Source organism: Vulpes lagopus, chromosome 12 (genome assembly GCF_018345385.1).
Source record: "Vulpes lagopus strain Blue_001 chromosome 12, ASM1834538v1, whole genome shotgun sequence".
Lineage (NCBI taxonomy): Eukaryota > Metazoa > Chordata > Mammalia > Carnivora > Canidae > Vulpes > Vulpes lagopus.
The window spans coordinates 13654751-13682046 of record NC_054835.1 but is presented as its reverse complement, the minus strand read 5'-3'; the positions used below and the strand labels follow the sequence as shown (position 1 = coordinate 13682046).

The window sequence follows — 27296 nt, the reverse complement described above, 5'->3', positions numbered from 1 at the left end:
TAAGGTGACTGTCAGCCAGAAGGGGCCGCTAGCACTTTCCCCTTCTCTCTCACACAAGGTGAAAAATTATTAAAAACTCTGGCTTGGCTAGATTTCTTATTTTAACAAGGAGATGGAGATTCTTACCTTATTTAAATCAACAGTGGGATTTTCTCCAAAAACCAAGCTCTAGTATTTGGGACAAGTGCATGTTTTTATTTGGCACTGATCATATTGCAGAGAAAATGTCCTAACATTTGATTTCCATCCAGAGAACAAGAGGACCAAATACCTCTTCCTATTGTACCACTGTGGTCAGGCCCCACTTCTCCAGATCTTAATGGCCCATGCAAACACATGCACACAAATACAGCGTATACACCTCCCACACAGGCATGTGCAGTCCTAGATCCTTATGCATGTGCAGAGGGAAAAAAATACAAACAGGCTCACATCAAGATGCGTCAATAGATAAATGCCCTGCCCAGTTCAGACCTTCTGGGTTTTACCAGTATGCATCTGCTACATACATGCATTATGTCCCAGGTCATGGTCACAGTGTGGTCTCTTGAATTGTTTATTAGAAGGTACTCAGGGCTGGAACTTCTGTCTCATAGGTTCACTGTGAGCCTTGTAGGGATGGGGGCTTGTTTCTTTGGGTGATGCCACTGTTCCACTTGCTCCTTGCCTTTGCCTCCCTGCTTATATCCTATGTACCTTATCCTGCAAAGCCTCCTCTGTGTTTCATTAACTTAATAACGATACAACTCTTACTACGTGCCAGATGGTCTAAGCACTTTACAAGTATTGACTCAGCTAATCCTCCTGATAGCCTTCTGAGGCTGAGGTGGGGACTATTATTACCCATTTTATAGATGAGGAAATTAATAGAGAGGTTAAGTAGCCTGCCCAAAGTTACATAACCAGTGTACAGTGGAACTAGGGTGTGAGCCCCTGACTAGGGTCATGCCCCTTGGTAGCCCCCTAACCAAATGACTGGGAGGAGGACTAACGACTTCTCTGGCTCAGGAGTTGGGCTGCTATCTCTAGGTTTCCAGTGGCTTCTGAGCTTGGCTCCTTAGATGATGGGTGTCCATGTATGCGTATAGGGGTAGGGAGGCACAGCCATTGGCCAACCACAAGGTTCTGGACCCCTTCTCCCTGGAACCCCAACAACTGCTTGGGTTGTGAGTTCTACCTCAGGAATAACCCCAACAAGGTCCCTGGCCGTCCTTGCTTACCAGTTGGTAGAAGGTGACGTGAGGTCCCTCGGCATCATATAGGAACCACCAGGTGGCGGCAGCCACTGTGGCCAGGCCTACGTACACTGCAAGGAGGGCAGGAGGAAGCTGGCTATAGTGGATTGCTGTGGTGTTCTGTAATCCATTTCTCCTTCCTAACAATCCCTCAAATTGGTCAGGGAACCACTCTCTCCCTTTCTGAGCCCTGTGGTTTGCAGAACCCATCCATAGTAACAGTGGTGGGTCTTGATTGGCAAGCAGCAATCTGCCACACCCCTGGCCGTGGTGATTGGCTAGGAGATAAGGAGGTGACCCAATGGGCCAAAAACAGGTCTGAGGCTTTTATCATATTACTGAGGGATAGACAGCTCTCTCTTCTGTTGAATTTGGGATTGTATTGGAGTAAACATAAGGGCTACAGCTGCAGCAGCCATCATTCTACTCCAAGGGGCACCTGCCTGAGAATGGAGCTGAGGCACAGCCAAAATACACCAAGGCCTGGATCCAGCCATGCCTAAGGCTTGATCTAGTCTTTCCCATTAGATGAGTCCACAGTTTCTTTTGGCATAAGCCAGGCTCAGTCATATTGTCTATAGTTTGCAAGCCTAACTGATAGAAGCTCTCAGGAAGCTCCTGAAACCCGACCAAGGACCCCACTCACCTCCAATAGCCAGATATCGAAAAAAGAGCCAGCCACTGATAAGGGCCTCATGAGGGTTCCTCGGCAGCTTTTCCATGATGTCCAGGTCTGGTGGGTTGAAGCCCAGGGCTGTGGCAGGTAGGCCATCTGTCACCAGGTTCACCCAGAGCAGCTGCACGGGGATCAGGGCTTCCGGGAGGCCCAGAATTGCCGTGAGGAAGATGCTGGAACCAGAGTCGTAGGCTTTAGTCCCCAGCAACTGGAGGGTCTAGCTCCTACTCATACCCCAGGCTGGGAAGCTCACCTGCCGTGACCACAGGAGCCCCATCTCACTTTGCTAGTTCTTACGCATGTGAGACTTGTGTGTACATGGCTCTGGCTCCCACTGGGCCACTCCTGTCCCCCACCCCCACCCCCACCCCTGTCTCAGCTCTGGAGCCTGGGCAAATCTGCTCTCCAGGCCTCTCCTGTTAGGCTGTTAACTCCTCCCTAGGGCATGTACACATGTGGACAATGCATACTGGGTACATACACATTGTTTACAGCCAGGAGCAAGGCTTAGCACAGGCCCCACAGTCGCACAAACACAAGTAAACACCCATGTGCCTGCCCGGACAGGCGGAGATGGCAGAGTTCCAGGTGTCCAGGAAGGCACCTGCTCACCATCCCCCATGGGCATCTCTCACACGTGAACTGAAGTGGGTACAAATCACACCCCGGCACAAGCCCTCCATGCTTATACCTATGCCCAAAGATGCGCGTGTGTCCACATAACTTCCATTCGGGTACACACACCACGCTCACACGTGACCATGTGCTCACATTCACATACACACGTGAGCACATTACTGCCCAAAAGTGGGGCTGGCTGTCCTGTCTTGCCAACTCTAAATGTAGGAGTTACAGTTAGAGGGATGACAGTAGACTTTTAAGGCACCTCTTTGGGGACTGGGGTACATCAAAGGAGGATTGATGAGGTGCTCCTGCCCCTGCCCTCCTTGAGGCGAGACCCTAGGAGTCTCCAGCCAGGGCAAGACATGTGTCCCTCTATCCCTACAGACCCATCACAGGAACAGGCGTTTTCCTTAATGACCTAGAGCTGGTCCAGAGGGCTGGGAAGAGGAAATAAAGGGCCTCACCAGACAACCTCGCCTACATTGGAAGAGATGAGGTAGCGGATGAATTGCTTCATGTTGTTGTAGATGGCCCGGCCCTCCTCCACTGCAGCCACGATGGAGGCAAAGTTGTCATCTGACAGCACCATCTCAGCTGCTGACTTGGCTACAGCTGTACCAGAGCCCATGGCAATGCCAATTTCTGCTTTCTTCAGAGCCGGGGCATCATTCACCCCATCTCCAGTCTAAGGGCCAAGTTAGGAAGGATCATGCCTAAGAAACTTCACTTCCTCTTCCTTGACTCCCCCCCACCCCGAGATCAGAGGATGTCCCCAGGAAAGCAGACAGCTGAACAGAACAAATGGTGAGGTTGAGAATGAACTTAGAGACTGGGCTGGGGATGAAGTTAAGGGGAAGAAAGGGTTGCAGACACGGACAAATTTGAAGAGAAGATCAAGTTGAAGGTCAGGGAAGATGGTGATGTGGACTTGGGAAGAGGGTGGAAGGGTCACTGATGATGGTGGAGATGAAATTCAGATTGGATGCAGAATAGGGGTTAGGGGCAAAGTTAGGTTAAGTCAGGGATGAGATCAAGGTGATGGCTCAGGTAAAGGACCAGGCAGGTGTTATAGTTAAGGTAAAGGTTGGAGCCAGGGTGAAGGTCAAGGTCAACACTGGACTCAGGCTCAAAATTTAAAAATTAGACTAAGGTAAAGGTCAGGTCAAAGTCAGAGGCCAAATCAAGGTTATAATCCACATCAGGAGTAAGGTCTTAATCAAGGTTGGAGTTGCAGTCAAGGTCAAGATTAGAGGCCAGATGAAGTTGAGGTCTACATAAAGTATTGGGTTAGGTATCAAGGTCAATGCAAAGCATCAGGTCAGGGTTCAGGTCAAGACTGCAGCCCCTAACAGGGTTGAGCTCAAAGTAAAGATCAAATTAAGATGGTCAAGTTGAAGGTCAGGAACCAAGTCAACACAGAGGTCAAAAATAAAGTCAAGAACCAGGTTACAATTGTAGTCAAGTCAAGATTGGTGCCTAGCTCCATATCAAGGTCAAGACTGGGCCACAGGTTAATATTAAAGTCAAGGTGAAGGACTGGGGGCTAGAGGTTAACGGAAGCCAGGTCAGGAGTGAGACTGAGGTCAAGAATCAGATTAGCGTTGGTGAATAGATCTGTAATCAAGAATGAGACAAAACAAAAAATGGCCCAAACAAAATGTCCATCCAAAGGTGAATGGATTAACTATGGTTATATTTACACAGTGGAATGCTACTTAGTGATAAAAAAGCAATCATCTACTAATACCCAAAACAACATGGATAAATTTCAAAAGAAAGAAGCCAGACACAAGAGTACTCATAACTGTATGCTCCCATTCATATGAAAATCTAGGACAGGCAATCTGTGGTAGAAAAATGGCCTGTTGTGGGAGAGGGGCCTGATGGGGAAGGTACATGAAGGAACTTCATGGGTCCATAGTAATGTTCCTTATCTTTTTTTAAAGATTTTATTTATTCATAAAGACAGAGAGAGGCAGAGACACAGGCAGAGGGAGAAGCAGGCTCCATGTAGGGAGCCTGACGTGGGACTCGATCCAGGGACTCCAGGATCACACCCCAGGCTGCAGGCAGCGCTAAACTGCTGCACCACCGGGGCTGCCCGTAATGTTCCTTATCTTGATAAGGGTTTGGATGACATGCAAAAGTGTGTCTGTACTTATCAAAACACATCAAATGAATGATATGTTTAAGACTTGTGCATTTCACTGCATGTAACTTTTTCCTCTAAAAGGAAAAAAAATAGAAGCACAAAGGAATGCTGCTCTCTATAGTATGCATTCTAACTATGTGAGGGAGAAGTGTGCTGATGTCTGCAGCCTACTTTGAAATTTATTTAAGAAAAGATGGATTAAGGATGGATAGATGGATAGGTATGCACAAAGCAAATAGAATACTACTGGTAGAATCCAGATCATAGACGTTACAGGTTTTACTATAAACCTATCTTCATTTTTGTGTTTGAGATTTTTTTGTAATAAAATGTTGGAAAACCCAAGAATGAAGAAGAGGCAGGGGTTGTATCAGTTGCTTTCTAAGTTCTCTGGTCAGAGGTCCCCCAACGCCTCACCACCTCCACTAGGCTCCCAGCATGTGGCCTCACCATGGCGGTGACCTCGTTAAAGGACTGCAGGTTCTCTACAATTCGGGACTTGTGTGCAGGTTCCACACGGGCAAAACAGCACGCTGTGCGGCAGGCATGGCGCTGCTGCTCGGGGCTGAGGTCATCGAATTCGCGCCCCGTGTAGGCCTTGCTCACCACATCCTCTGCGTCCCTGAATATGCCAAGGCGGCGGCAGATGGCCACAGCCGTGGCTTTGTTGTCGCCTGTGATCATGACCACACGGATGCCGGCCCGGTGGCAGCGTGCGATGCAAGCAGCCACCTCAGGCCTTGGAGGGTCCAGCATGCCCACGCAGCCCACGAAAGTCAGGTCCATCTGTAGGGAGGGGGCAGATGCAAGTGGGGCCTGGGCCCGTGCTCAACCTGTTACCTGCCCAGCCTCTTCAGGGAGACACATAGCTCCCGGCCCCGGGGCTCTACCCTGGCACCCACCTCGTACTGCACAAACTTGCTGCAGTCGTCCAGCTGCATGTCCTCCTTCCTTGGGGGTGCATCCCGGGTGGCCAGTGCCAGGCAGCGCAACGTGTCTGAGCCTGAGCCCCAATCCCGGATCTTGGCCAGGATCTGCTCCCTGGAGGTGGCATTCAGGGGTACTCTGTGGCTCCCCACTCGGACTGAGCTGCAGCGCTCGATGACACTCTCAGGAGCCCCCTGCATCATGGGGGAGGGCAGAAGCAGCTCTGTCAGTTAGGAGCCCTTGCTTCCTCCTCTTGCCTACCTGAGGATGGTTGATGGCTAGAAAAGGTGAAAGGCCGTCCAAAGGGACACAAAGCAAGATATGTACCAGATTCCATTCTCTGAGAGCTCAGAGTGGGAACCACATGGGCCTTGCTATGAGAATACCCAAAAAGAATGGGGGAGGGTTGGGGGCTGCCCATGGTGTGGCACCCCAAAGCTGAGAAAGTCTGCTGCAGCATTTGGGGAGGAGGGGGACAGGACTGGCAGGCCTCCTACATGTCCTGCCTCCCTGCCAACTTGGTGCTACTGGGATCCCAATTCTGTAGAGGGCTCAGCAGTGGGGAGCAGTATGAGCCCTGCCTGGGGAACACAAATAGAGCCATGCTGAGGGTGTGGCTCTGGGAAGGTGTTCTTGGGTAACAGACTCCTCAGTAGCCTTGGGGCCTCACTTTAGGTCTTGCCCCAGGCCTGGGAATAGCTTCTGAACCCTCTACCAATCCTTTTCCCCTCTTCCCAAAGGGCACTCCAAATGATGTTTTCAAAGTGGTCTAAGATCCCAATACAGAAACTTTTTCATTTCAAAAAGGATTAAAACCTCCACTTCAGTATGAAGTTAGGGCTGTCATTCCTACTTCAGGTTGAAAAGCAGTGACAGGCATGATGGGCAGAAGTCTGGATGGGAGGCTTCCCTACCTAGGACTCAGTTTCCAGAACATGAAGCACCAAAGATGGGCATCAACCACCTCAATACCCCCCATCAGAGGTGAAAGGCCTCCGAGACCTCCCAGTTTGACATTGACATTAAAATGGAGAGACTGGGGCCCATGGAGGAGCAGAGGTGACCCCAAGGTTATGTGGCAAGGCAGTGTCCCTCAGCCCAGAGCTGGGACTGTGATGAGCGGCAGGCCTTGGCATCTGGCCCTGGCTTTATCTCCACCAAGACTGGATCCTGCTCCCAGTTCCCCATGGCAGGCAACCACCCTAGTTCCTGATTCGCTGCTTTGACAGTGGGCCTCACACCTCCCTTAGTCTCCACAGTCGCTGTCACTAGCTCTTCAGAAGATTGAAGGTCAGATCTCCCAGGGCCCTCACACATACAGAAGCCCCCGGGCAGTTAGGCAGGCCCCACCTTCACAAACATCTTGCTGCCCTGGGCTGCCGGGCCAGGGCTAGTGGGCGTGCAGTACACCGACATGGACTTCCGGTCTCGGGAGAACTCCAGAGTAAACTCCTTTCGCATCAGCTGCTTGATGACCTAGGGGGCTCAGGAGGGTCAGGACATGAACAGATGCAGCCAGCAACTCGCTGCTTTCTTTCCAGATGCTTGATCCCATGAAAACACCACTCCCTGTGGGATGGTGTCTATCTTCCTCTGAACCTGACATTCAAAGCCCCCATCTCCCTCTCCAGCCAAAGAAATGACAAAAGGAAAAAAAAAAAAAAAAGAAATGACAAAAGGTTGCCGCTTCTGATGCCGCTTCCTCCCCTACACTCAGTCTTCTCTTCTCTTTTCTCTCTAGCCAAGTCTCCCTAGAGTCTGAGGTCCCTCCTCCTCCCAACACCTTGTCCTCCCCTCTTCTCTAGATGGCCAGAAGCCCCAGCTAAGAGGCCTGCTCACCGCATTGCAGGCACTGGCTCGCTCCACTGGGGACAGGGCCTGTAGGTTGGTGTCAAACACATTCATTTTCTCCACCAGGCAAGTCAGAGCCGTCTCCGTGGCCTCTCCCACCTTCTCATACACGCCCTTAGCCTGGTGGGGCCAGGAGTGCAGGGTGTGAGGAGCAGGGCAGCCTCTAGTGGAGCCCCAGACTCCCCTCCCACTCATTCTGACCCCCCGGAGCTCCCTTTACTGGAGTCACCTTCAATCTCCTTTGCAGCAGGCCTGTAGGGCCGTTCCGAGTCCAGCTGACTCGGGGGCTGGGTAGTGTCTGGCACCAATACTTCCCTTCCCTCTGATGTCAGTGAACACGCACCCTCCCTGCCACCCACCTCAGCCTCCTTCCACAGATTCTTCCTTCTAATCTCTGCTGTCCAGGCCCTGCCCTCTCTCCTACCTCCTCCCCCAGAGGCTGACCCCTCCCCCCACCTTTCAATGTGCTTGATGTCCAGTGCCCAGCCAGGCAGTGACTGGTCCCCTGAGCTCCAAGCCCACATCTCTGATGACTGCCTGTGGGACCTGGTTCCTTAGTGATCCTCAGGCCACTTCCCCTTCCCTGGTTTTGCCACTCCAAGGACAGTCCCCACTGGGACAGCAGCCAGGAGGTACCCTCCAGTTCTTTTACCTAAGCAGTCACCAAGTCTCATCCAAAATCTCTAATCCATGCTTTCTTCCCTTACTCTGAACCCCCAGCCAGCAACACTCTGACCTGGAGGACCACTCAAGTCTCACCCTGTCTGTCCCATCCTCCACATAGAAGCCTAGGGGATCCTTTGTAAACACAAATCTGACCCTATCTCCTGCTCAAAACCCTCTGGTGTCAGGGCACCCTCTGGGTGGCTCAGCGGTTGAGCATCTGCCTTCAGCCCAGGGCGTTATCCTGGAGACCCAGGATCGAGTCCCACATCAGGCTCCCTGCATGGAGCCTGCTTCTCCCTCTGCCTGTGTCTCTGCCTCTCTCTCTGTGTCTCTCATGATAAATAAAATCTTTAAAAAAAGAAACCAACCCTCTGGTGTCTGTCTACCCTCCACTTGTGATGGGACCTGATTTGGTCCCATGGTCCATTCCGTAGCTCTAGTAGCAGGTAAGGGCATTCAGCGCCTATATCACATCAGGCTGTTATGACCTGTGGGCCTATTTCTGGGGTGCGCCTTCTACTTTAAACACCTTCCCTAGTCCTTCCTAAATTTGCTTCCCAAATTTCTTCCAGACACCCTGGCACTACAGTCCCTTACATTATAGCCCTGCACAGCCCAAGAGCCTTAGGGCATGGTTCCAAAGGCAGTCTGAGAAAGCAGTGGCACGGTGTGCAAGGGTGGCAGTGTTCCTGACGCGTGGCACTCCAAAGGGGCAGGGACTGCCAATCCTGGGAGTTTTGAGACCGTGGGAGAAGGGTCTGTCCTGGGCACCTGTACACTGGTAAGGTCACAAAAGAGAGCTAGGTCCCACCTCATTGTAGTCCAGCGCTGAGTCATTGCACAGGGCACAGATTGTCGCCAGTTCCACCAGCCCATCGAACTGCCCACAGCGCACAAGCTGCTCCGCCTGCCTCCTGTGGGGCTGGGTCTTGGTACAGGGCATTTGGCCCCATCCCTGGGAGGTGCACAGCCTCTTGATCCCACCCCAGGAAGCTTCACCCACTGACAACTCTCAGAGCTGTCCCGTGTTGCCCAGCCCACCAGGAAACGCCACCCACCTGCACCCACCCTGGTCCGGCACTTACACTTCGCCCTCTGGAGCATAGGTGGTGCCTGAGATGGTGAACTCGTGCAAACGGCAGGAGCCTGCTTCGGCTTCAGCTTCAGCTACCACAAACATCTGGGGAGTGCAGAGGCATGTTTAAGCAAGCCCTCACCTCTTCCCTCTTTGGGCAGCCAGTCTGAATAAAGCCTGACCCCAGGGTGGGGTCCTCTGGGCCCCCAGAGAAGCCACTGCCCTTCCCTCCTGCCAAAGTCTGGGAGGTGCAGTGTAAGAGTAGGGTTCTAGTTGAGGTAGGGCCTCGGACCTGGACCCCTGAGGGGTATATGGCAGATTCTGCAGTGTTCTGGATAGAGCCCTGACATGGGGCAGGAAGCCTGGGTCCTTGCCCATTTTGTTACATGACTCCTGGCTGAGCACCTGAGCGTTAGTTTCTCTGCTGGTAGCATGAGAAGAGAGTGGGATCGGAAGTATAGCTGCCCCTCTTTTCCCCTTGAAAGAATGAGTTCCTGGCCTCCAAGGGTAGGAACCCCCACACTGCTCTGGGGCACAAACCTTCCTGCCCAAAGGTGTTCCTGGACAGTGAGCTCTTGGCTACGGGGCCTGCTGGGTCACCCAGCCTCTACCTGTGCACCTCAGGGTCAGGGGGTTTATCCCTCCCAGAATAGCCCATTTTCTTGCCTGTCAGCCAGCTTTGCCAAGGAGACAGTTCCTGCTTTCTAGAAATTGCCCTGCTGCACATTCCCAAGCCAATGGCTAGCTCAGCACCCAGTAGGTGCTCAACAAATGTCCCTTCCTTTGTGCTCCCCTCCCTGCTCTCAAGGGCAGCCCTCCAGCCAGCATAGCTCTTGAGAAGTCAAATTTCTCAGCCCCCTATCCAGCAGGTAAGGCCTCTACAACTTCCCTAGAGTGTGTTTTTCAAATATTTATTTCAGTTAAGGAATATTCTGTTCAAATGAAGTCCTCCTAGAGATTTTAGAGGTCAGGGGCCAGAAGATGTAAAGCTTGCTGGCGCTCCTTCCCTTGTGGCAGCCTCTAACAGGCTTCAAGGCTTTAGATACAGAGCCTGAGTTTCCCAATGGGCAGATTATGGGAGCAGAGATGGGGGAAGAGCCATGGGAGATTTTGGGAGGGGTGGGACACCCACAGCCTTTGCCATTACCCCACGCACCCCTCTGGCCCCTGGGTCTGCTGGAGTTTCAGCCAGAATCCCCAGAGCATGTGGGCAACAGGCCCAGGATCTGGGATTGTGTGCCAGAAAATGAATAATTCCCACCCTGGCCCTTCCCAGGTCACTGGAGGTGGCATATCTGGTGACAGGCATCTACTGCAGAGTCACCATGGAGCTGGACAGAACCTGGCTGGGTCCAGGCCCAGCTTGGCTCAGATGCCAAGGCTGTACATGACCCTCTGCCGTGTTCCTTATGGTTGTCTATCAAAGCTTGCATACCCAAATTTCAGATGAAGAAACTGAGGTTCACAGACAGGCTATGCCCTGCCAGGCCCCTACAGTGACATGTGGGTCCTAGTGACACATATCCAGCCAGACTTTGCTGCTCTGCACCATGAAAACCTGGGTCTGCTCCCTCCTGCAGGACAGCCCACAGGTTCTCTCCTCCATCCTCTGCCAAAAAGGAGTCAGGGGGCCAAAGAGGGACTTCAGACTGCTGAGCGTCACACAGCAACACCAGTGCGACCCCAAGTGGCCTGTCGCTACTCACCCGGCAAACAGACATCTGATTGGTGGTGAGCGTGCCTGTCTTGTCAGAGCAGATGACCGAGGTGCAGCCCAGGGTCTCCACGGAAGGCAGGCTCCGCACGATGGCATTCTTGCGCGCCATGCGCCGTGTGCCCAGAGCCAGGCACGTAGTGATAACAGCTGGGAGGCCCTCAGGGATGGCAGCCACAGCCAGGGCCACGGCAATCTTGAAGTAGTAGACAGCGCCACGGACCCAGGAGCCGCCATGGGCTGGGTCCGCAAAGTGGCCGATGTTGATGAGCCACACCGCCACACAGATCACAGAGATGGCGTGGGACAGCTGCCGTCCAAACTCATCTAGTTTCTGCTGCAGCGGCGTCCGGTCTGGCTCCACTGCTGCCATCTGGCTCCGGATCTTACCCAGCTCTGTGTGCAGGCCTGTGGTCACTGCCACACCCAGGGCCTTGCCTGCTGCGATATTGGTGCCCTGGCCGAGGGAGACACCAGCAGGGCCGCTTAGCATCCAGGCTGGGGCCCAGACCCCTGACTCCTTGGGGCTAGGATAAGGCTCCTGTCCCCCTACTTGGCTTTCTTTTGCTCCACGTCACTTAGTACTCCCAGACTTGGGCAGCTACGCAGTACTGGGCTTCCGCTGCCCTCCCTATGACAGTGTTAGCTCTGGGAAGGCAAGGACTTGGTTTAGCACCTGCGTGGCCGCACATGAAGCACTAGACCAGTACTGACTATGTGATGAGCCAGCACAGCAGGACACCAACGCATCAAAATGCGATGCGTTAAAAAACCAACGTGGCCCTGCCTGAGTGCCAGGCTGACTGCGCTCCTAGGTAAGTAATTTGTAAATATTTACTGAAGAATCCAGTTAACTTGAGTTTAAGTCCATCTACCCCCAAGGCCCTGGTAAAATCTCTGAGTCCTAGCTAGCCTTGAGCTTCTGTGTCCTCTTCTACACATGATGGTTCAACCAACGAGCTGCTCCGAGGAGGCTAATAACCTGGCACCCCTTCAGACGGGAGCCCTGTGCTGAGGCTGGAGAAACGGTAGGTGTCAGGGACAACCTCAGCTTCTCTTCTTTTGTCGTGAGCAATGCGACTTCCACTCCCCCAGGCCTTCACCCACTTGTAGGCCCCTCAGCTAAGGAAATGACTTGCAGTCAGCCAGAGCATCTTCCTTAGAAAGATGCTTGTGACAGTTGCTGAGCATACAGGGCTTGAGCATGCCCTGTAGAGTCCCCTCCCCACTTCAGAGCAGCCTGTCCAAGGCTTCCAGGCATCCAGGCAGGGTGCTCTCCTTAAGAGCTCTGGGTGAATATTGCATTCTCTGTTTCTGTTCACTTCTGGGCAGATTTTTTAGGCTTATAACTTGGTGTCCTGGGCCATGGCCATATGGCCTGACCCATCCTGGTGGCTTCTGTGTTCAGCTTCAGGCTATTTCTGAGCAGCCTATAAGCATCGATGGTCAAGTCCCTCTGAGGCCACAGGGGACTATCATTCCCACCAGGGCTGAGTCCACCACTCGTTCTGAAAAGAGCCATTGGGCCCTGACACCTTGACTGAGGGGTTAGTTTTCCCATCTGAGAAATGGACTATTTCTGCCATCCTCCACCACTTTAGCAACACTCTTATCTCTAGATAATTCTCCACTGAGTGATTACAGGCTAGCTTTGTCCCTCTTCAGATTAAAGCTGGATAAGAGGAACAGCTCTGTAGTCAGAATGTCTGAGTTCACATCCCAGCTCAACCATTTGCTGGCTGTGTGACCTTGGGCAGTTTATTTAACCTCTCTGTGTCTGTTCCCTTGCTGGAAAATGCAACTAACAAGAGTACTTACTTCAAAAGCACTGTGAGGATTAAATACACACAGCCTTCAGCAAACATAAGCTATTACCAGTACTATAAATTTGTACCTATTGTCAATAATTGATGAGGTTCTTTCTTGTAGGGCTTTGACTGATTAAATACTAAAGTTTTTATTATCAGTGTCCAGACAAAGGGTCCAGCCATCCCAGGAACTTACAGAGAAGAGCATATTCTTTTTGTCCTGGTTCACAGCTCTGGGATCTAGGATGGCATCTGTATGCTTGGTCACAGACACGGATTCACCTGGTCATGGAATCAGAAATGAGAAGCCCCACATGAAGACACTCCTCTCCCTGGACTTAAGTAAGCCCTGCTCAGCCATAGCCTCTGGGCCTCACCTGTCAGGATGGACTGGTCCACTCTCAGTGTGGTAGACTTGATCTCGATGAGGCGGAGGTCAGCCGGTACTTTGTCTCCCACTGTGGAGAGAGAGTGGCTGAATGTGGCTTTGGGTACCAGCCCCTGGCAAAGCCAGAAGGGCTGCCAGGAACCAGGGGTAGGGCTGAGAGGCAGGTGAGCTGTGATCCCTGAGAGAGATGCTGCTCCCTGGCCCAGTCTCCTTAGCTGTCCAACAAGGTTTTGGCTGAAGAGATTTGGAAGAATATGATAGCCACCTGCTCTGTGCACACAGCCAGAAAGACGGGGGCACAGACAGGGATGGGCTCACCAGCATCACATAATGAAAAGAGGCCCCCAGTATACCTGCCACCTCCACGATGTCTCCAGGGACGATGTCCCGGGCACGGATCCTCTGCACACCTTTGCGGTCTGAGCGGATCACCTTGCCCATCTCAGGCTCATACTCCTTCAAGGCCTCGATGGCACTCTCAGCATTGCGCTCCTGCAGGACATGAGGTAGGGAGGTGGTCTGGCCCCACTGGCCCTGGCAGGCTGACCCCTTGTAATGACATCCCTGGGGCCTGGGATGGAGCTAGACACAGAAGGACCTGTAGGACTCTACCACCAAGTGGCAGTAACAAGTAGCAGCTGGGAGACCCAAGGGCCCAGGCCCACTTCCATGCTTCCCACCTGCCATACGCCCACGATGGCATTGGCCACGAGGATCAGCATGATGACCAGGGGCTCCACGAAGGCTGTTGTGGTCTCTTCGCCCTCCTCAAACCAGGCCAGGACCTATGGAGTCAGAGCTGAGTTGAGGCTAGGCTGTGGGCCAGGATCTGCTCACCATTTCCTTCATACCCTAGGTCTGCTGTCTCCTGCTTTGGGAGAGATACCCCTGGGGAGCCCGGGGTTTGGAGAAGGCTGTTAGAGGCCTTGGCTTATCTGCAGGTAGTGTCTGCCACAGCCCACGTCCCACCCAGCCAACTCTCAGGATGTGGGGCAGTCGGACAGCTGCCGGCTAGACGTCTCACTATCTGCCTAGCTGTGGTTTTCCAAGGGGATGCCAGACTGGCAACAGGAGGATCACCCGGGAGCTTTGTCAGAACTGTGATTCTCAGGGTCCACCCCAGTCCTTCCTGAGTCAGAAACTCTGGGCTGAGGCCCGGAGTCTATGTGGTAACAAACCCGGGCGATCTTGTTACAGGCTTGTGCTGGAAGTCCACTGACCACAGCAGCATAATTACAGCCAGAGCCCAGGCCTGAGACAGAACACCTGGTTAAAGCCAGGTGTTCCCACCTCTTGGCCCAAGTGGGTATTTGTCACTCCCCTCCACAGGTCTCAGTGTGTCCATCTGAATTGTTGAGGGGAACCAGCATCATTTTGGCTCAGCCGTTGTAAGGTGCCTGCACTGATAGGCTTTTTTTCTCCATGAGAGTCCACAGTTCCCATAAGAACAGTGGCCAGGAGGGCCAGACATAGCTGGCTGGGACTCCTGCTGCCCTGTACTCCATGTCACCCACATGAGGCCTCCTCCCCAGGAGGAGTTGCTGGGCACAGGGCCAAGAGAGGGAGCTGTGTCTACCCTCAGGATGGACATTTCCCTGCATTGCCCTTGGATTTCTGCTGCTCAGCGACCAGTGACAACTATCATCCCCCCTCCCGTGGCTCCACCATGGCCCTGCAGGTCTAGGGGGGCTTCAGGCAGTAAGAATGGGGAGAGAGCAAAAGGAGAGCAGCCACAGACAATCTGTAAGAGGATAAAGTCCAAATTATTCTGTGGGGCACTAGGAGACATGGAAGGAACTTGTCCCTCCATGAGGGACAATTTGGCAACATCTGGAGACTTTTATTGCCACAACCGCGGGGGAGTACCCCTGGCATTGGTGGGTAGAAGTCAGGGAGGCTGTTAAATATTCTCTAGTATAGGACAGCCTCCATTCCAAGAATTATCTGGTCCAAAATGTCAATAGTCCTGTGGCTGAGAAACCTTGTCCTAAGACAGGGAGGGGTGGGGTCAGACCTGTGTTTCTGGAAGCTCACCCTGATAGCCAGAGTAGAGGGGGCAGATGGGAGCAGGGAGTCCAGCATGTAGAGGGCGGGCCTTGGGGGTTCGGGCAAGGGAAGCTGAAGTCTGAGCAAGGCAGGGGGTGGGTAGGGGCCCAGGGATGTCCCTGGCTGAGAGGATAGACCTGTGGTTCAGAGCCTGGACCTCTGAGCACTGCCCTAACCTGGCTCTCCCTTCCCGGCTGCCTGATGCTGTGGGATAGGGGCCTTACTTACAAAGGAGACCAGAGCAGCCAACAGCAGGATGCGCACCAGGAGGTCCTCAAACTGTTCCAGCACCAGCTCCCACAGGGACTTCCCTGAGAACCAGAGCACCATGTGAAGCCTGGGTCCTTTACCAACTGGCCTGCCCCCATTTGGGGCTGGGATCACCTCCGAGACCACCTGGCCCACTCCCTCCCTCCCATCCAAAGAGCAAGAGTCTGAGGCAGTAGAGGCACAGGTGGGTGATACTGGGGGGCTCAGCAAAGCCTCACTCTGCTGAGGAGAGAGAAGGATATAACCTGAAAGTGAATGGCCCAAGGATGCTGCTTCCTGGTAGCCTTGCAGCCCACCCTGGCCCAAGCCTCACCTTCCTCAGTTGGGAGCTCTGCGGGATCCAGGCAGTCACAGGAGCCATGAGGAGACAAGAGATAATTGAGTTATGCAGTGGGACCAAGGAGGAATCTCAGCAGTCCCTCCCACTGTGCCTACCCAGGCCAATATGAGGGTCTAGACAGGTCCTCACAGCTCTCTGAGGTCACAGAATGGATGATCTGAGTCCAGAGGCTTCCATTCCTCCACTCACTTCACTCCACTCTGGTTAAGGAAGATCTGGATGGCCTAGCTCACCTGGGGACAAGATCAGAGCCAGGAGGGTCCTTCTAGACCCTCTCCCATGCACAGAGGAGAAACAGAGCAAACTAGAAAAGAGAAGGGACCTCAGAGGTCACCACTGAGTTATTAGTTCCCCTGCACTCTTTGTCAGATGGCTGCATGACCCTATTCAATGTCCCTCATGGCCATGGCAAGGGAGCCCCTCCCTCAAATTGAGAACATGGGCTCAGGCTACCTCTGACATACCTGCCCCTCTGGGAGAACTGAGATAAAGTCTGCAGCACGGCCAGCCCGCTGAACCCCCCCTACCAGGGGGATCCCTTGGACACAACCTCAGCAGTCAGCATCCCAGGCAATGCGGAAGCATGGTTCAGTTCCTAGAGGTTGAGTCTCAACTGTTCCCTCCCAGACCCTCCTCCACTCTGGGCAAGGCCCATCCCACATACCCAGTCTGAGACCAGTGATGTTCCCATACACCACCAGGACCTGCTGTCACTTTACAAGCTCTATTTTTATCTCCTACATTTCGTGAAGCCACCTTTCATTCCAGGTAGAGCTGGCTGCCATGGTATCTGAAGTCTTTGAATCTTCCCAACGCACAAAGGGGTGTCACAAAGGGGCAACAGGGTAGGAACACTCACCCTGTTTCACACGTGCAAGAACGGAGATCCAGAGTGGAAAATGACTTGAACAAAGTCACACAGCAAGTAGGCAGGTCTACGGGAAGGGGCAGGACCTGGACCTCAAGGGGTGGATTCCATAGGGATCCTGTGGATCCCTCCACAGGCTGAGCTCAGGCCCTGCAGAGGCCTGTCTGAGGCTCCTCTCAGACTGAGCCCACCTGAGCCCTGCTCCTCACAGTATAGTCTCTAGACCAGCATCATTGGCATCACCAGGAAGCATGTCAGCAATGCAGATTCTGAGCCTGTACCCCAGGCTGGCTCTCTCTCTCTTCCGCCTTCTTGACACAAGTCCTTTTATCTGTCCACCTGTTTTTAGCTTGAGTACCCACACACATTTTTCCTGTGGGAGCCCTCTCCCCAGACCACCTGTTTGGAAGATCTAGGGCACCTGGCAGCTGAACCATGGAGAGTATCAAGCAGCCCACTGGACTGCAGGAATTCAGGAGGAAAACATATAACCTAAAAATACACCTTCTAGCATTTTCTCCCTAGTCCTATTTTAGGCAACAGCTGACATTTTCCGTGGAAAATGTAATCTTCAGTGTCCTGCATTGAGATTAAAATCAAACAGACTTTTTCCTTCTGATCTATTTAGCTGAAGAGAACAGGAAAGGCAGGGGGAGGGCCAGGCCTGGTTTCTGGGCCAATTCTCCATTGGAGCAGGGTCCTTAGAGATCATCTCTGTCATGCACCAGCCTTGGCACAGAACAGTTCCAACCTCATGGCCCACGTCGGCCTCCACCTGCCATGCTCTACTCAGGAGAGCCTTCTAAATCCCTCATCTCTGTGCATGTCTTCAGGGTTTCTGACTAAAGGAAGAGTTTTTCCATAATTCTCAGCTGAATCCCTCCTACTATCTCCCTAACCCCTCCTTCTGTCAGGCATGTAGCCTCTAGGCCACTGTATTAGGGCATTTTTCTGGGCGGGGTCAAGGCCTGGGGTTGGGAAACAGGTTACAGGACACACGTACCAGCTCGAGTTCCCCCTCAACTGCCCTCTGCCTGCCTCAGTGGTCTCTCAAGTTCTCCCCTTCTGCTCTGACCCAAAATCTGACTCAGGATCCAATCTTTGGTGGTCATTCATTCTCTAAATGCTTCTGATTCTTCCCACCTTGTGGGCACATAGTAGGACTGCACTTCCTGGCCCTTATGCAAGTTACAAAAAAGAAGGGTGCATGTCAGTTCTGGGCAGGGGTGCCCAACGGGTGGCAAGACACTCTGTTTAGAAGGGTGCCGTCCAGTAGAATTTTCTGTGATGATGGAAATGCCCTACAGCTGCACCGTCCCACATGGTAGCTACTAACTGCACATAGCTATTGAGCACTGAGCATAGCTATTGTGCTCAATACTTAATGAGTACTTAATTTTCACTCATTTAAATCTAAATAGCCACACAAGGCTAGTGTCTGTGTACCAGACAGCGCAGACCTAGTGCTCTTGGTCCCTCTGCAATAGCAACTGGCAACTGTGACATGGTGTCTGTGCTGTGAACCAGAATCACAGAGTACAGGAGACACAAAGCCCCCACATGACCTGCCATTGACGTACGTATCTACAATGTGAGCAAGAAATGACCTGTATTAAGCCATTGAGGCATGAGGTTTGCTCCTGCACCATGACCGAGCCGACCCTGACTGGTAGGTACCTCCTTCTCCCCAGACCTAGCATCGACTACAAGGTTCCCCTTCTACCCTTACTCACTCCCTGTCGGGAAGGCTCAGCCAGCCATGAGGTCCCAGAATATGCCCTGCCTACCCTTGCATGTGCTTTTAGTCTCGCCCGATCAGCTGGCTCCCTGTGGGGTTCTGAGCTTCATTTGGAAGATGTGGTCCCCACCCTCACTCTGAAGGGCTGCTGGAGGACTAGCATCATCATTAATAAGAACCACATTTACTAAGCACCTACTATGTACCAAGCAGTGTGCCAAGTGCTATACCTACATTATCTTCAGAGGTGAATGGAGAGGTACTGTATGCTGAGCATATAAGACGATCCTCCACAGATGGAATAGCTATAGTGGAATTATTAGTGTTGAGTGTGCCAGATAGCACGCATCCTCTAGGGCATTAACTCTCTTGAGATTCTCAAACAACCTGAGAAGGAAGATACAATTATTATTCCCATTTTACAGAGGAGACAACTGAAGCGGAGGGAGGTTGAGTGACTGGTTACGGTCCTACAGCTGGGAAGTGGCCGCTTTGAACTCAGGTGGTCTGGTCTTTGGCCCCTCGCTCAGCACCTCCTACACTAATTCCTGAGCTGCTCTGCTTTTCCACCCCATCCACTATCTTCCCCAGCCAAAGTCACTGAGAAAACTTGGCATCCTATATCCTGATTGTTAGGCTGGATGCCCTTATCCCACCAACTAGCTCACCCCTCCACTGTGACCCCAGAGCCACTAGCCAAAATTATTCCTGCCCAAAAAGGCTCTGCTCTCCTCACAGGTGGCATTTTGGGGGGTTACTGTCTGTTCAGGCCTAGTCTTCTTCAAACTCCAGTCCTGCCAAGACCCTAGACCACCCATTTTTCCCTTCATGTGACTGACTTCTGGGGCCATGGAGGAACTGGAAGGGGACTGGAGACTAGTAGGGGCTAGGAGAGCACCCTCCCAGCCTCTCTCCAGGCATCTCTGTTGGATGCTGTTTTCCCTTTGCTATCCTCAGGCTGTGTATGGAGAGGTTGAGCCCTTAGCAGGGCCAGATGCGCCATTTGTTAAATGGGGAGAATGCCCTGGTCCTGCCCACCTCTTGGTGCCATTCACTAGGTCATGCAGGCAAAGACAGTAGTAGAAAGCGCTCCTCCCTCTCACATCCCAGCTGCTTGAGCCCACTGGCTGCAGCCCCCCACTGTTCTTCTGAAATAGCATCCCTCTGCACCTCTCACATACTGGACTCTCCCAGACAACTCCTGCTCTGGGGCCACTGGGGCCAGACTGAGCTGGCCCACACCCCCAGATGCCCAAGGTGGGGCTGGCCTAGAGGGATCTGGAGTTAGCCTGTGGGTTCTGGGGGCAAAAAGGAGTATATGATCAGAGAAGCCTCACGGTGTAGAGCAAGGGGTCTGGCCAGGGAGCTAAGTTCAAGTCTTGCTCTATCTCTTGGTAGTTCTCTGGCTATGGACAAGTCACTTAACTTCTTCTGTGCCTCAGTTTCCCTATCTGCAAAATAAGGATAATAATAGTAAGTTGCTGTGAAGATTAAATGGTATGCTATTCAGAAATGTTTAGAATATGCACAGCACATCGTTATTAAAGCACAAGCACATGGTCATTAAAATGTAAGCTCCATGCCAGTAGTACTTCATCAAGAGCAGTATCTTCAGCACCTAGAGCAGTGCCTAGAACATGGCAGGTACTCAATAAAGATTTGTGAACGAGTGACTGACTCTGCCTTTGCCCTACTCATAGACCATTAGGGTTCTTCTTGGCCTGCAGCATAAAGATCAATCTTAGCATGGCCTTCAGGGCCTTCCTAGAACTACCCCGACCTGGCCCTTCAGAATCCTCCTATATCTTAGGCATATTCCCATCTGCCAGTCAAGTGAGATGCCTCAGAACTGCCATCACCTTCCCTGGTTTTGCTAGAGCTTTTTCTCCTCCAAGACTGTGCTTGGGCCATTTCTTCTGTGCAGAGTGCCCTTCCCTAACTCCTCATCTAAACCCCAGCCTTTCAGGAAGCCTTCCTGGAAAAGCCCATCCCCCTACCTTCCCTTCTCTTACCAGTCATCAGTACTGGGGCCACCCCCACCTGACTGGAGCACTTCCAGGGTGGAGAGGGGCTGAGTCATCTCTGGGTCCACAAAGAGCCTCACAGAGTTGTTTACTCAGTTGCCCCACGGTTCAGGTACAGGCCCTGAGCAGCCAAGGCTGCCCCAGGCTCCATGCACCACCTGCTCCCCTAATCTTCCCTCTTGACTCCTTTCTTCTCATCTCAAAACACTGGAAACTGGTATTTCAACTTTTAAATGTTGTTTCCAGCCTGGAGAGGCAAGAGCTCCCAAGGTCTTCCTCAAAGGTAAGTTTACAGAGCAATTAAATCACGTCTTGCAGAGTCAGGGAGGGGCCTTCACTACCTGGCCCTGTGTGGCTCTCTAGGACCCGCCCAGAGTGGACAACATGGCCCTGCTCTCACAGGAGCCTTGGGATGCAGATCTCCCAATGCAGGGGCCTACAGCCTACCTGGCTGATCTGCCGCTAGAAGACACTGGCAAAGGGTTTGCTTAGCATCTGTGGCCTGCTGTGCTGTGAACAAACTCAGCCCTGCCTCAGGGGGCTCCTCGAGCAAAGGGATGCTGCTCCCAGGAGGAGGCTTAAGGCTGCCCCCTTAAGGGCCAGTGGGCATGAAATCTAGGGTGAAACCTGAAAAACCTGTAGCTTTCCAATGCCTGCAGGCAAACCACACCTCCCCCAGATCCAAGAGTCACTTCACATCCTGAAAGGCCTTTAGGGGATCTCAGAGTTCCACATCTGCACTGAGGAGGACACAGGCCAAAGAGGGACAAGTCTTCCTGAGGCCTCCAGCAAGTTGGACCACTCTGACCTCACCCCCTCCTCCTGCCCGGTCCCACTCCCCTTGGCCAAGTTTCTAAGGGCCACATATATGTGTTTCCTGCATCCCAGCAGCCCACTGGGGCCTGGGTTGAGGGCGGGAGATAAGGTCACAGCCCAGACAACACTGGCAGTAATCTAAATCTGGCCATCCTTCCCACCTGCAGCTCTGGGGTCATTGTATCCACTACACGGAGGGGCAGCAGGAGGCCCAGGAAGGCAGGCTCCAGTTTCTTTAGGAGCCCCCTCCCCCAGCTCCCCTGAACAGGAACCACCTCAGACCTTTTGGGATTTTGCCTGACTCTCACATCACTGGGCTCTCCAGGGCCATTAGGTGTTGGCCCACTTGGTAGGACACGCCCAGCACAGGCCTGCCTCTTACCTTGGCTCATGTCCAGCAAAGGTGATGGGCAGCCCACTCAAGGACACAAGGAAATCAAATGGTTCCGAAATACAAGGAAAAATGCCCAACCTGACTTGTAAATGATGAAATGCAAAGAAAAACTATAAGAGGACTCTTTCCATCAGACTGGCACAGATCAAAATGTCCTGTGGGAGGATAAGGAAGCAGGCACATCAACTGCTGCAACTTTATGGAGAATAACTTAGCAACAGCCGTGAAAATTTAAAATATACATGGCATTCGACCCAGCAATTCCACTTCTAGGAATTTATCCTCTGGCAATATTGACAAGTATGTGAAGTGATGTGGGGACAAGAATATGCTTGTAATGTGTGATAGGAGAGGCTATGAACAATCCAAGTGCCCATCAAAAGACAGGCAAAGAAATACTAGAAGAGCCTCATGAAACTCTACAGAAGCCACTAGGAAGCCTGAGGATGCTCCATGTGGCATAATCTCCAAAAATGATTATCACGGAAAACAGGGGCAAAACAGCACTCACAATCCTTCCCTTTCATGTGAAAAAGATCATAGATCACAGACCTAGTGTGTACGTACAGAATATGTTGCGAAGGAGACACAGGACACTGGGAACACTGGGTGGTTGGGAACAGGTCTGAGGAGACTTTACTGTATCCTTTGTACCCTCTGAATGTTGCATTGTGTGCACAGTTTTACTTAAAAAAACAAACAAACAAACAAACAAACTGAAAGGATGTAGAAAGCCTCCGGAGGAAGCAGAGTCCTGGGCACTTGGGGACCTGCGGGGAAGGGTACTCTTACAAGAGGTGCTGGGCCAGGAGCCTCCCGCTCCCTGCCCTGTTGGGGTTTCAGAGGACACATCTATTCAGTGGGGTTAAGAAAGCTGTGTTCTGTGTGTATGGGGGACTCCCAGCTGGCATATGCCCTGACAGCACTACTGAGGCCCCATCCCCAGCTCTGGGGAGGGAGGAGGAAGAGAAGGTGGGAGCACGGGATCCCCAGCCTCTGCTTCACAGCCTCCCTTCCTCCATCCACCAGCAGAATTTGCAAACTTCGGGACTTAAGCAAATGACTTCCTTGTGGTTTCCAGCACTAACGACCTTGCAGGTGCAGAGACTCCTGGGTGGGGTGGGAGGGGACACTAGTCCCTGGGGTGTTTCCCTCCACCTGTAGGTTTGGCCCATCCCACCACCCAGCTGGCCTGGAGCCTGGCCTAGACTCTTCTGCTATAAGGAAGGATGGCTTGGTGTGCATAAACACTTGCAAGCAGCCATATGGCACGGGTCCTATTGTAGACTCACCTATGATGAAAAAATTAAGGCACAGAGAGAGGTCACTTACACATGATACACCACTATGAAGGGGCAGAGCTAAGGTTCAAAACTGTCAGCCCTACCCCAGAGATGGGTATACTACGCCTGGTCACCCAAGAGGAAAAGCCCTCCCCAGTGCCTGTAGAAACTGCAGGACACCCATGCCTCCTCCTTAGCTGTTGCTGGTCAGAGTGAGAGCATGATGCAGGAAGGGGCAGCTGGCTCCACTCTCCTCACCTGAGGACTTCCAGAGCCCTGGAATGCTTCCTGAGGAGGAAGCCAATCAGTGATCTGAAGGATCTCTGGGGTGCTGGGAGGGCTGGGGGGCTGGGATAGCTACTGCCTAGCTGACCCACCTTCTAGTACAGCCACCAGTACCATGGGCCTAGGGCCTGTGGGACCAGTGACCCCTTGTACAGACAGGAAAAATGAGGCAACAGAGGGATAGGTACCTAGTATCAGCTCTATCAAGTATTGTGTGACCTTGGGCAAGCTATCTAACATCCTGATGACTCAGTATAATGAGAATGACGATAGTTATTTTCATTGAGTTGTTTTGGGGAATTAAAGAAGAGATGAAAAGTGTTAAGAACAGTGCCTGGCACATAGTAAGTGCTCAGTGAGCATTAGCTTTTATCATTTACTACAAAGTTCAAGGGAACCAGGGGAGTCCATCAATGGCCCCCCCAGCTCTTCCTACCTACCACCCCCCGAATGCACATCCACCCCTTTTAGGGACCTATATACCACACCAACATCCTTATGCATCACCTCACACAGATGCTCAGTGGCCAGCTCACCCCCAAATCACCTTACCTACACAAAACAACATGGGAGAGACCTAGAGGCTCCCTCCTCAGGCAGAGTCTCTGCTGGATCAACGAACACATGGGAACCAGAAACTAGAGGGATGTTGTTCAGGGTCACACAGAGCCTCTGGGGGTAGAACCAAGGTCTGGGTCTCTAGTTTTCCTTGGGAATCAGGACTCCTAAGCTGGAGGAGCAGCTTTTCTGTACAGCAGCACAGAAGAGTCTGTAGAACCCCAGACCTGTTGCCCTGACCTCCATCCCCACCCCGGGTTTGGGGGACAGGTCCTGCTGCCTTGCCCTCTTGCAGCAATGACACCCTCCCTGCCAAGTCACTAATGGAGGATATTAAATAATATTTATCTCCCTAGTTCCTCCCACAGCTCAACTAAATATAGCAACTAATTTTTTTGGAAAAGGATTTCTGCTCCAGAAAGATAATATTTATATAAGAGGTGGTTTTCATAAGCCAATACAAAACCCAAAGCTCCCTTTCTGACAGCTCTTGGTAATTTTCAAGTCATCCCCTAGCAGTGAGACACTCAGGCCAGAGCACTTTCCCCTCTGGCTGGCTGGGATCCCTGAAAGGGTGAGGACCCAAGTCCTAAAACAAAGTGGGTCCAGACTCTGCTTTGGGGATGGAAGGGACATTTCCATCTAAATCCCTAACATTGTGCCCAATGCAGGGGGTGGGGCAGTGACAAAAAGGGTGGCAAGTCCTGCCTGGAAGTGACTTGAAGAGGGCCCCCCAACATCTTCCACCTTCACAAGGCCTCCGAATGTGCCTGTGGTCACATCTGGAGAGTACCTGGTACTTGTGCCTTTTGGCAGACAGAGAATCCCAAACTCCTTTGGAGATGAGGAAGAAATGATACCACCTCCACCCAGACAGCAACAGCAGGAAGGCTCCCTCGCTGCCCAGGGACGGTCAGGTGCCGCTCCAGGTCATGCAAGGGGGAAAGGCCTTCCCTGGCAACTCCCTGGGTGAGGCCTTGAGTCAGCCCCCGCCCCGCCTCGAGGTGGGTCTCCTGCCTCAGCGGTTCAAAGCCCCACCGACTCCCGCCAGCCACATCCGCCTTGGGTTGCAGAAAGAGGAAGACCTGGGGTGGGGGTGGGGGCACCAAGGCTGCCAGCTGACGAGCTGCACCTTCTGGGTGTTTCACTGAGCCTACCCGGGAGACCCTCAGGGCCAGCTGGGAGGCTGGGTCTGAGTCCCTGGCTGGTCCCTAGCCACATTGCCTTGGCATATGCATTTGTATGATGGGGGCCGATTGCAGTGCGGGGTCAGAACGAGGGCGGAGGGCGGAGGATTCAAACTCGCGGGAGTGGATAGGGTCGGGGGGTGGCCGTGGGAAGCCCTGCGAGACCGCACAGGTCCCTGGGAGCTGGGAAGGGGAGCCCGGCGCCAGGTCTCTAAACCCGGAACCCACCCTACCCCGCTGGAGGTGGCCGCGCAGCCCGTCCGAGAGCCCCGAGAGCATCTGCAGACGTTTCCGGAGCTCTCGCTTCCTGCCCGCCCGCGGGGACCGAAGGCTGGAAGGGGGGGCCTGCTCCCCGGCTGCGGCGTAGGGGAGTAGACGAGGCTGCGGCGCGCGGCCCCCAGCCGCCCCGGCCAGGCCCGCGCTCTCACCGTTGGGGCCGTAGCGCTCCCGCGCGGCAGACACCTGCTCCGGCCTCAGGCCGCCCTCGACCGTCACCGAGAAGCCGCGCAGCACTTCGGCTGCCGAGAGCAGGTGCGCCGCCTCCATGCCGCCCGCCCGCCTTTCTGCGCGGTCGGCACCGTCGAGTCCGCCTCTTCGCGGGGCTACTGCGCGGGGCGCCGGGAGCTCGAGCCCGGGCGAGCGCCGCGCGAGGTCATGTCCGCTCGGGGACCTTCCCCGACGGCAGTGGCGGCAGCGCGGCGAAGGCAAGCGCCAGGATGCGGCGCCCCAGGCTCCCTCCCCCGGGCGGGGCGGAGCCCGCCCCCGCACTCACACCCCTTCCGGCAGCCCCGGGAGCCGCCGCCGCCCCGCCCCCGCAGCGCCCCGGGCCCGCGAGCCCGGCCGCCCGCCCATTGTGCGGAAGGGGGAACTGAGGCCGCGCCGAGCGTGGCCTGCGCGCCGGGCTTCGGGCGCCCCCGGGACGGAGAGCTGAGGCGGGCCGCCTTCTTTAGAGCCTTCCTGGGTCCGGGGGGCGGGGTGGGGGAAGGTGTGGCAAAAGGGAGGTGTCGGTAGAAGGGTTTCCAACCCCCGAATTTGAGTTATGCAAAGGGTCACCCTGGGTCTAGAGAGAACCCAAAAGCCTGTGAATGAGCGCATCCATTACGGAGGAGCCAGTGATGTTTACTTCTTTTGACGTTTGTGCTTTATCTCTTCCAAATTTTCAACAATGCACAGTTATTCCTCCTCATATAACCGAACTTCCGACAATGAACCAGTATATGAGAAAGAAAACCAGTCTCGTGATCCTAGACTCACACCTTCACCCAAGCAGGAAATGTAACTGCCAAGGTGGGCGTGGGAGTCCCTAGAGGCCTGAGGGGGTGGGGTGGAGGCCTCTGGCCAGGGCCCCCAGGGAGAGTGATCCTGAGCCAGGGATGGGGAAGGACTGAGGAACTCCCATTCCAGCGCTTTGCTCTCTGAGTCTCAGCAGCTCTAGGGGAGAAAGGGCTGCAGGTCAGGGCAGCAAGCTGTGGGAAGGCAGAAACCACTCACCCCAGGAAAGGTGGAGCAAAGAGAACAATCTACTTCAGGCATCCTCTTCAGCTTAAGACCCAGCCAGTCTCATCCCATGGGCCATCTTATGCCCCACCAAGCTGGCCTCTGTTGTCTTCTGGGGTCCACCATGGCTGCACAAGGCCACAGATTCCAGGATTGAACCCATCCAGCCAGTTGTTCAAACCCTAAACCACATAGTGTCTCTGCGCCAGAAAGCCTTTCCAGATACCGCAACTGCACACACAAGCCCCAGCTTCCAGCCTGGCCTCTGGTTGCTGACCCCTACCCAGACCATGTCTACCTCCAGGTCCTGATCTCTTCCTAGTACGGAACTGTGGTCCTCCTCCTGCTTTATCTTCATTATGCCACCTTGAGCATAGAGACATTCAGTGAGCATATGCTTTATCTGCACTTGGACAAACAGCTAGTGGCCAAAGTGACATGGTCATAGGCGTGCTGTACAAAGGGCAGGTCTGTCCACCCCACTTTCCAGCTGCCACGTACTGAGAACTTCAGTGCTGGCATCTGGTCCCAGCTCTCTCACTGGACAGATGGTCAGCAGAACTTACAGCCTCTCTGGCAGTGGGCATGCCTACCTCCCCTCCCCTGAGGGGCTAAGGTGGAGCACAGGGAAAGATAGATCTTAGAAGGATTTGGACGTGTGAAGAAGAGGGTGTTGCAGTTAGGAAAAAAAACAGCCTGTAGGGCAGCCCCGGTGGCCTAGCCGTTTTGCGCTGCCTTCAGCCCGGGGTGTGATCCTAGAGACCCGGGATCCAGTCCCACTTCGGGCTCCCTGCATGGAGCCTGCCTCTCCCTCTGCCTGTGTGTCTGCCTCTCTCTCTCTCTGTATCTATCGTGAATAAATAAAATCTTAAAA

General features: G+C 53.4%; 1 protein-coding gene across 6 annotated transcripts in view; it reads right to left on the bottom strand.

The window, feature by feature from the left end:
• Positions 1 to 25678, bottom strand: part of ATP2A3 (ATPase sarcoplasmic/endoplasmic reticulum Ca2+ transporting 3) — a 32552-nt gene extending 6874 nt beyond the window's left edge. For 2 of the 6 annotated variants that reach the window (XM_041725995.1, XM_041725993.1), the window contains exons 1-17: positions 25354 to 25674; positions 15746 to 15763; positions 15391 to 15473; positions 13797 to 13901; positions 13470 to 13608; positions 13106 to 13186; positions 12925 to 13010; positions 10913 to 11377; positions 9217 to 9311; positions 8943 to 9045; positions 7454 to 7585; positions 6965 to 7090; positions 5590 to 5808; positions 5138 to 5473; positions 3000 to 3220; positions 1882 to 2084; positions 1221 to 1306 (exon numbers count right to left, since the gene is read on the bottom strand). In XM_041725995.1, coding sequence (XP_041581929.1) covers positions 1221 to 1306; positions 1882 to 2084; positions 3000 to 3220; positions 5138 to 5473; positions 5590 to 5808; positions 6965 to 7090; positions 7454 to 7585; positions 8943 to 9045; positions 9217 to 9311; positions 10913 to 11377; positions 12925 to 13010; positions 13106 to 13186; positions 13470 to 13608; positions 13797 to 13901; positions 15391 to 15473; positions 15746 to 15763; positions 25354 to 25471 — 2616 coding nt within the window. In that variant the 5' untranslated portion in view covers positions 25472 to 25674. Of the gene's footprint in view, positions 1 to 1220; positions 1307 to 1881; positions 2085 to 2999; positions 3221 to 5137; positions 5474 to 5589; positions 5809 to 6964; positions 7091 to 7453; positions 7586 to 8942; positions 9046 to 9216; positions 9312 to 10912; positions 11378 to 12924; positions 13011 to 13105; positions 13187 to 13469; positions 13609 to 13796; positions 13902 to 15390; positions 15474 to 15745; positions 15764 to 18612; positions 18766 to 25353 lie in introns of all 6 variants that reach the window. The other 4 variants (XM_041725994.1, XM_041725996.1, XM_041725997.1 and 1 more) reach the window with 4 other exon arrangements.
• Positions 25679 to 27296: the final 1618 nt, after the last annotated feature.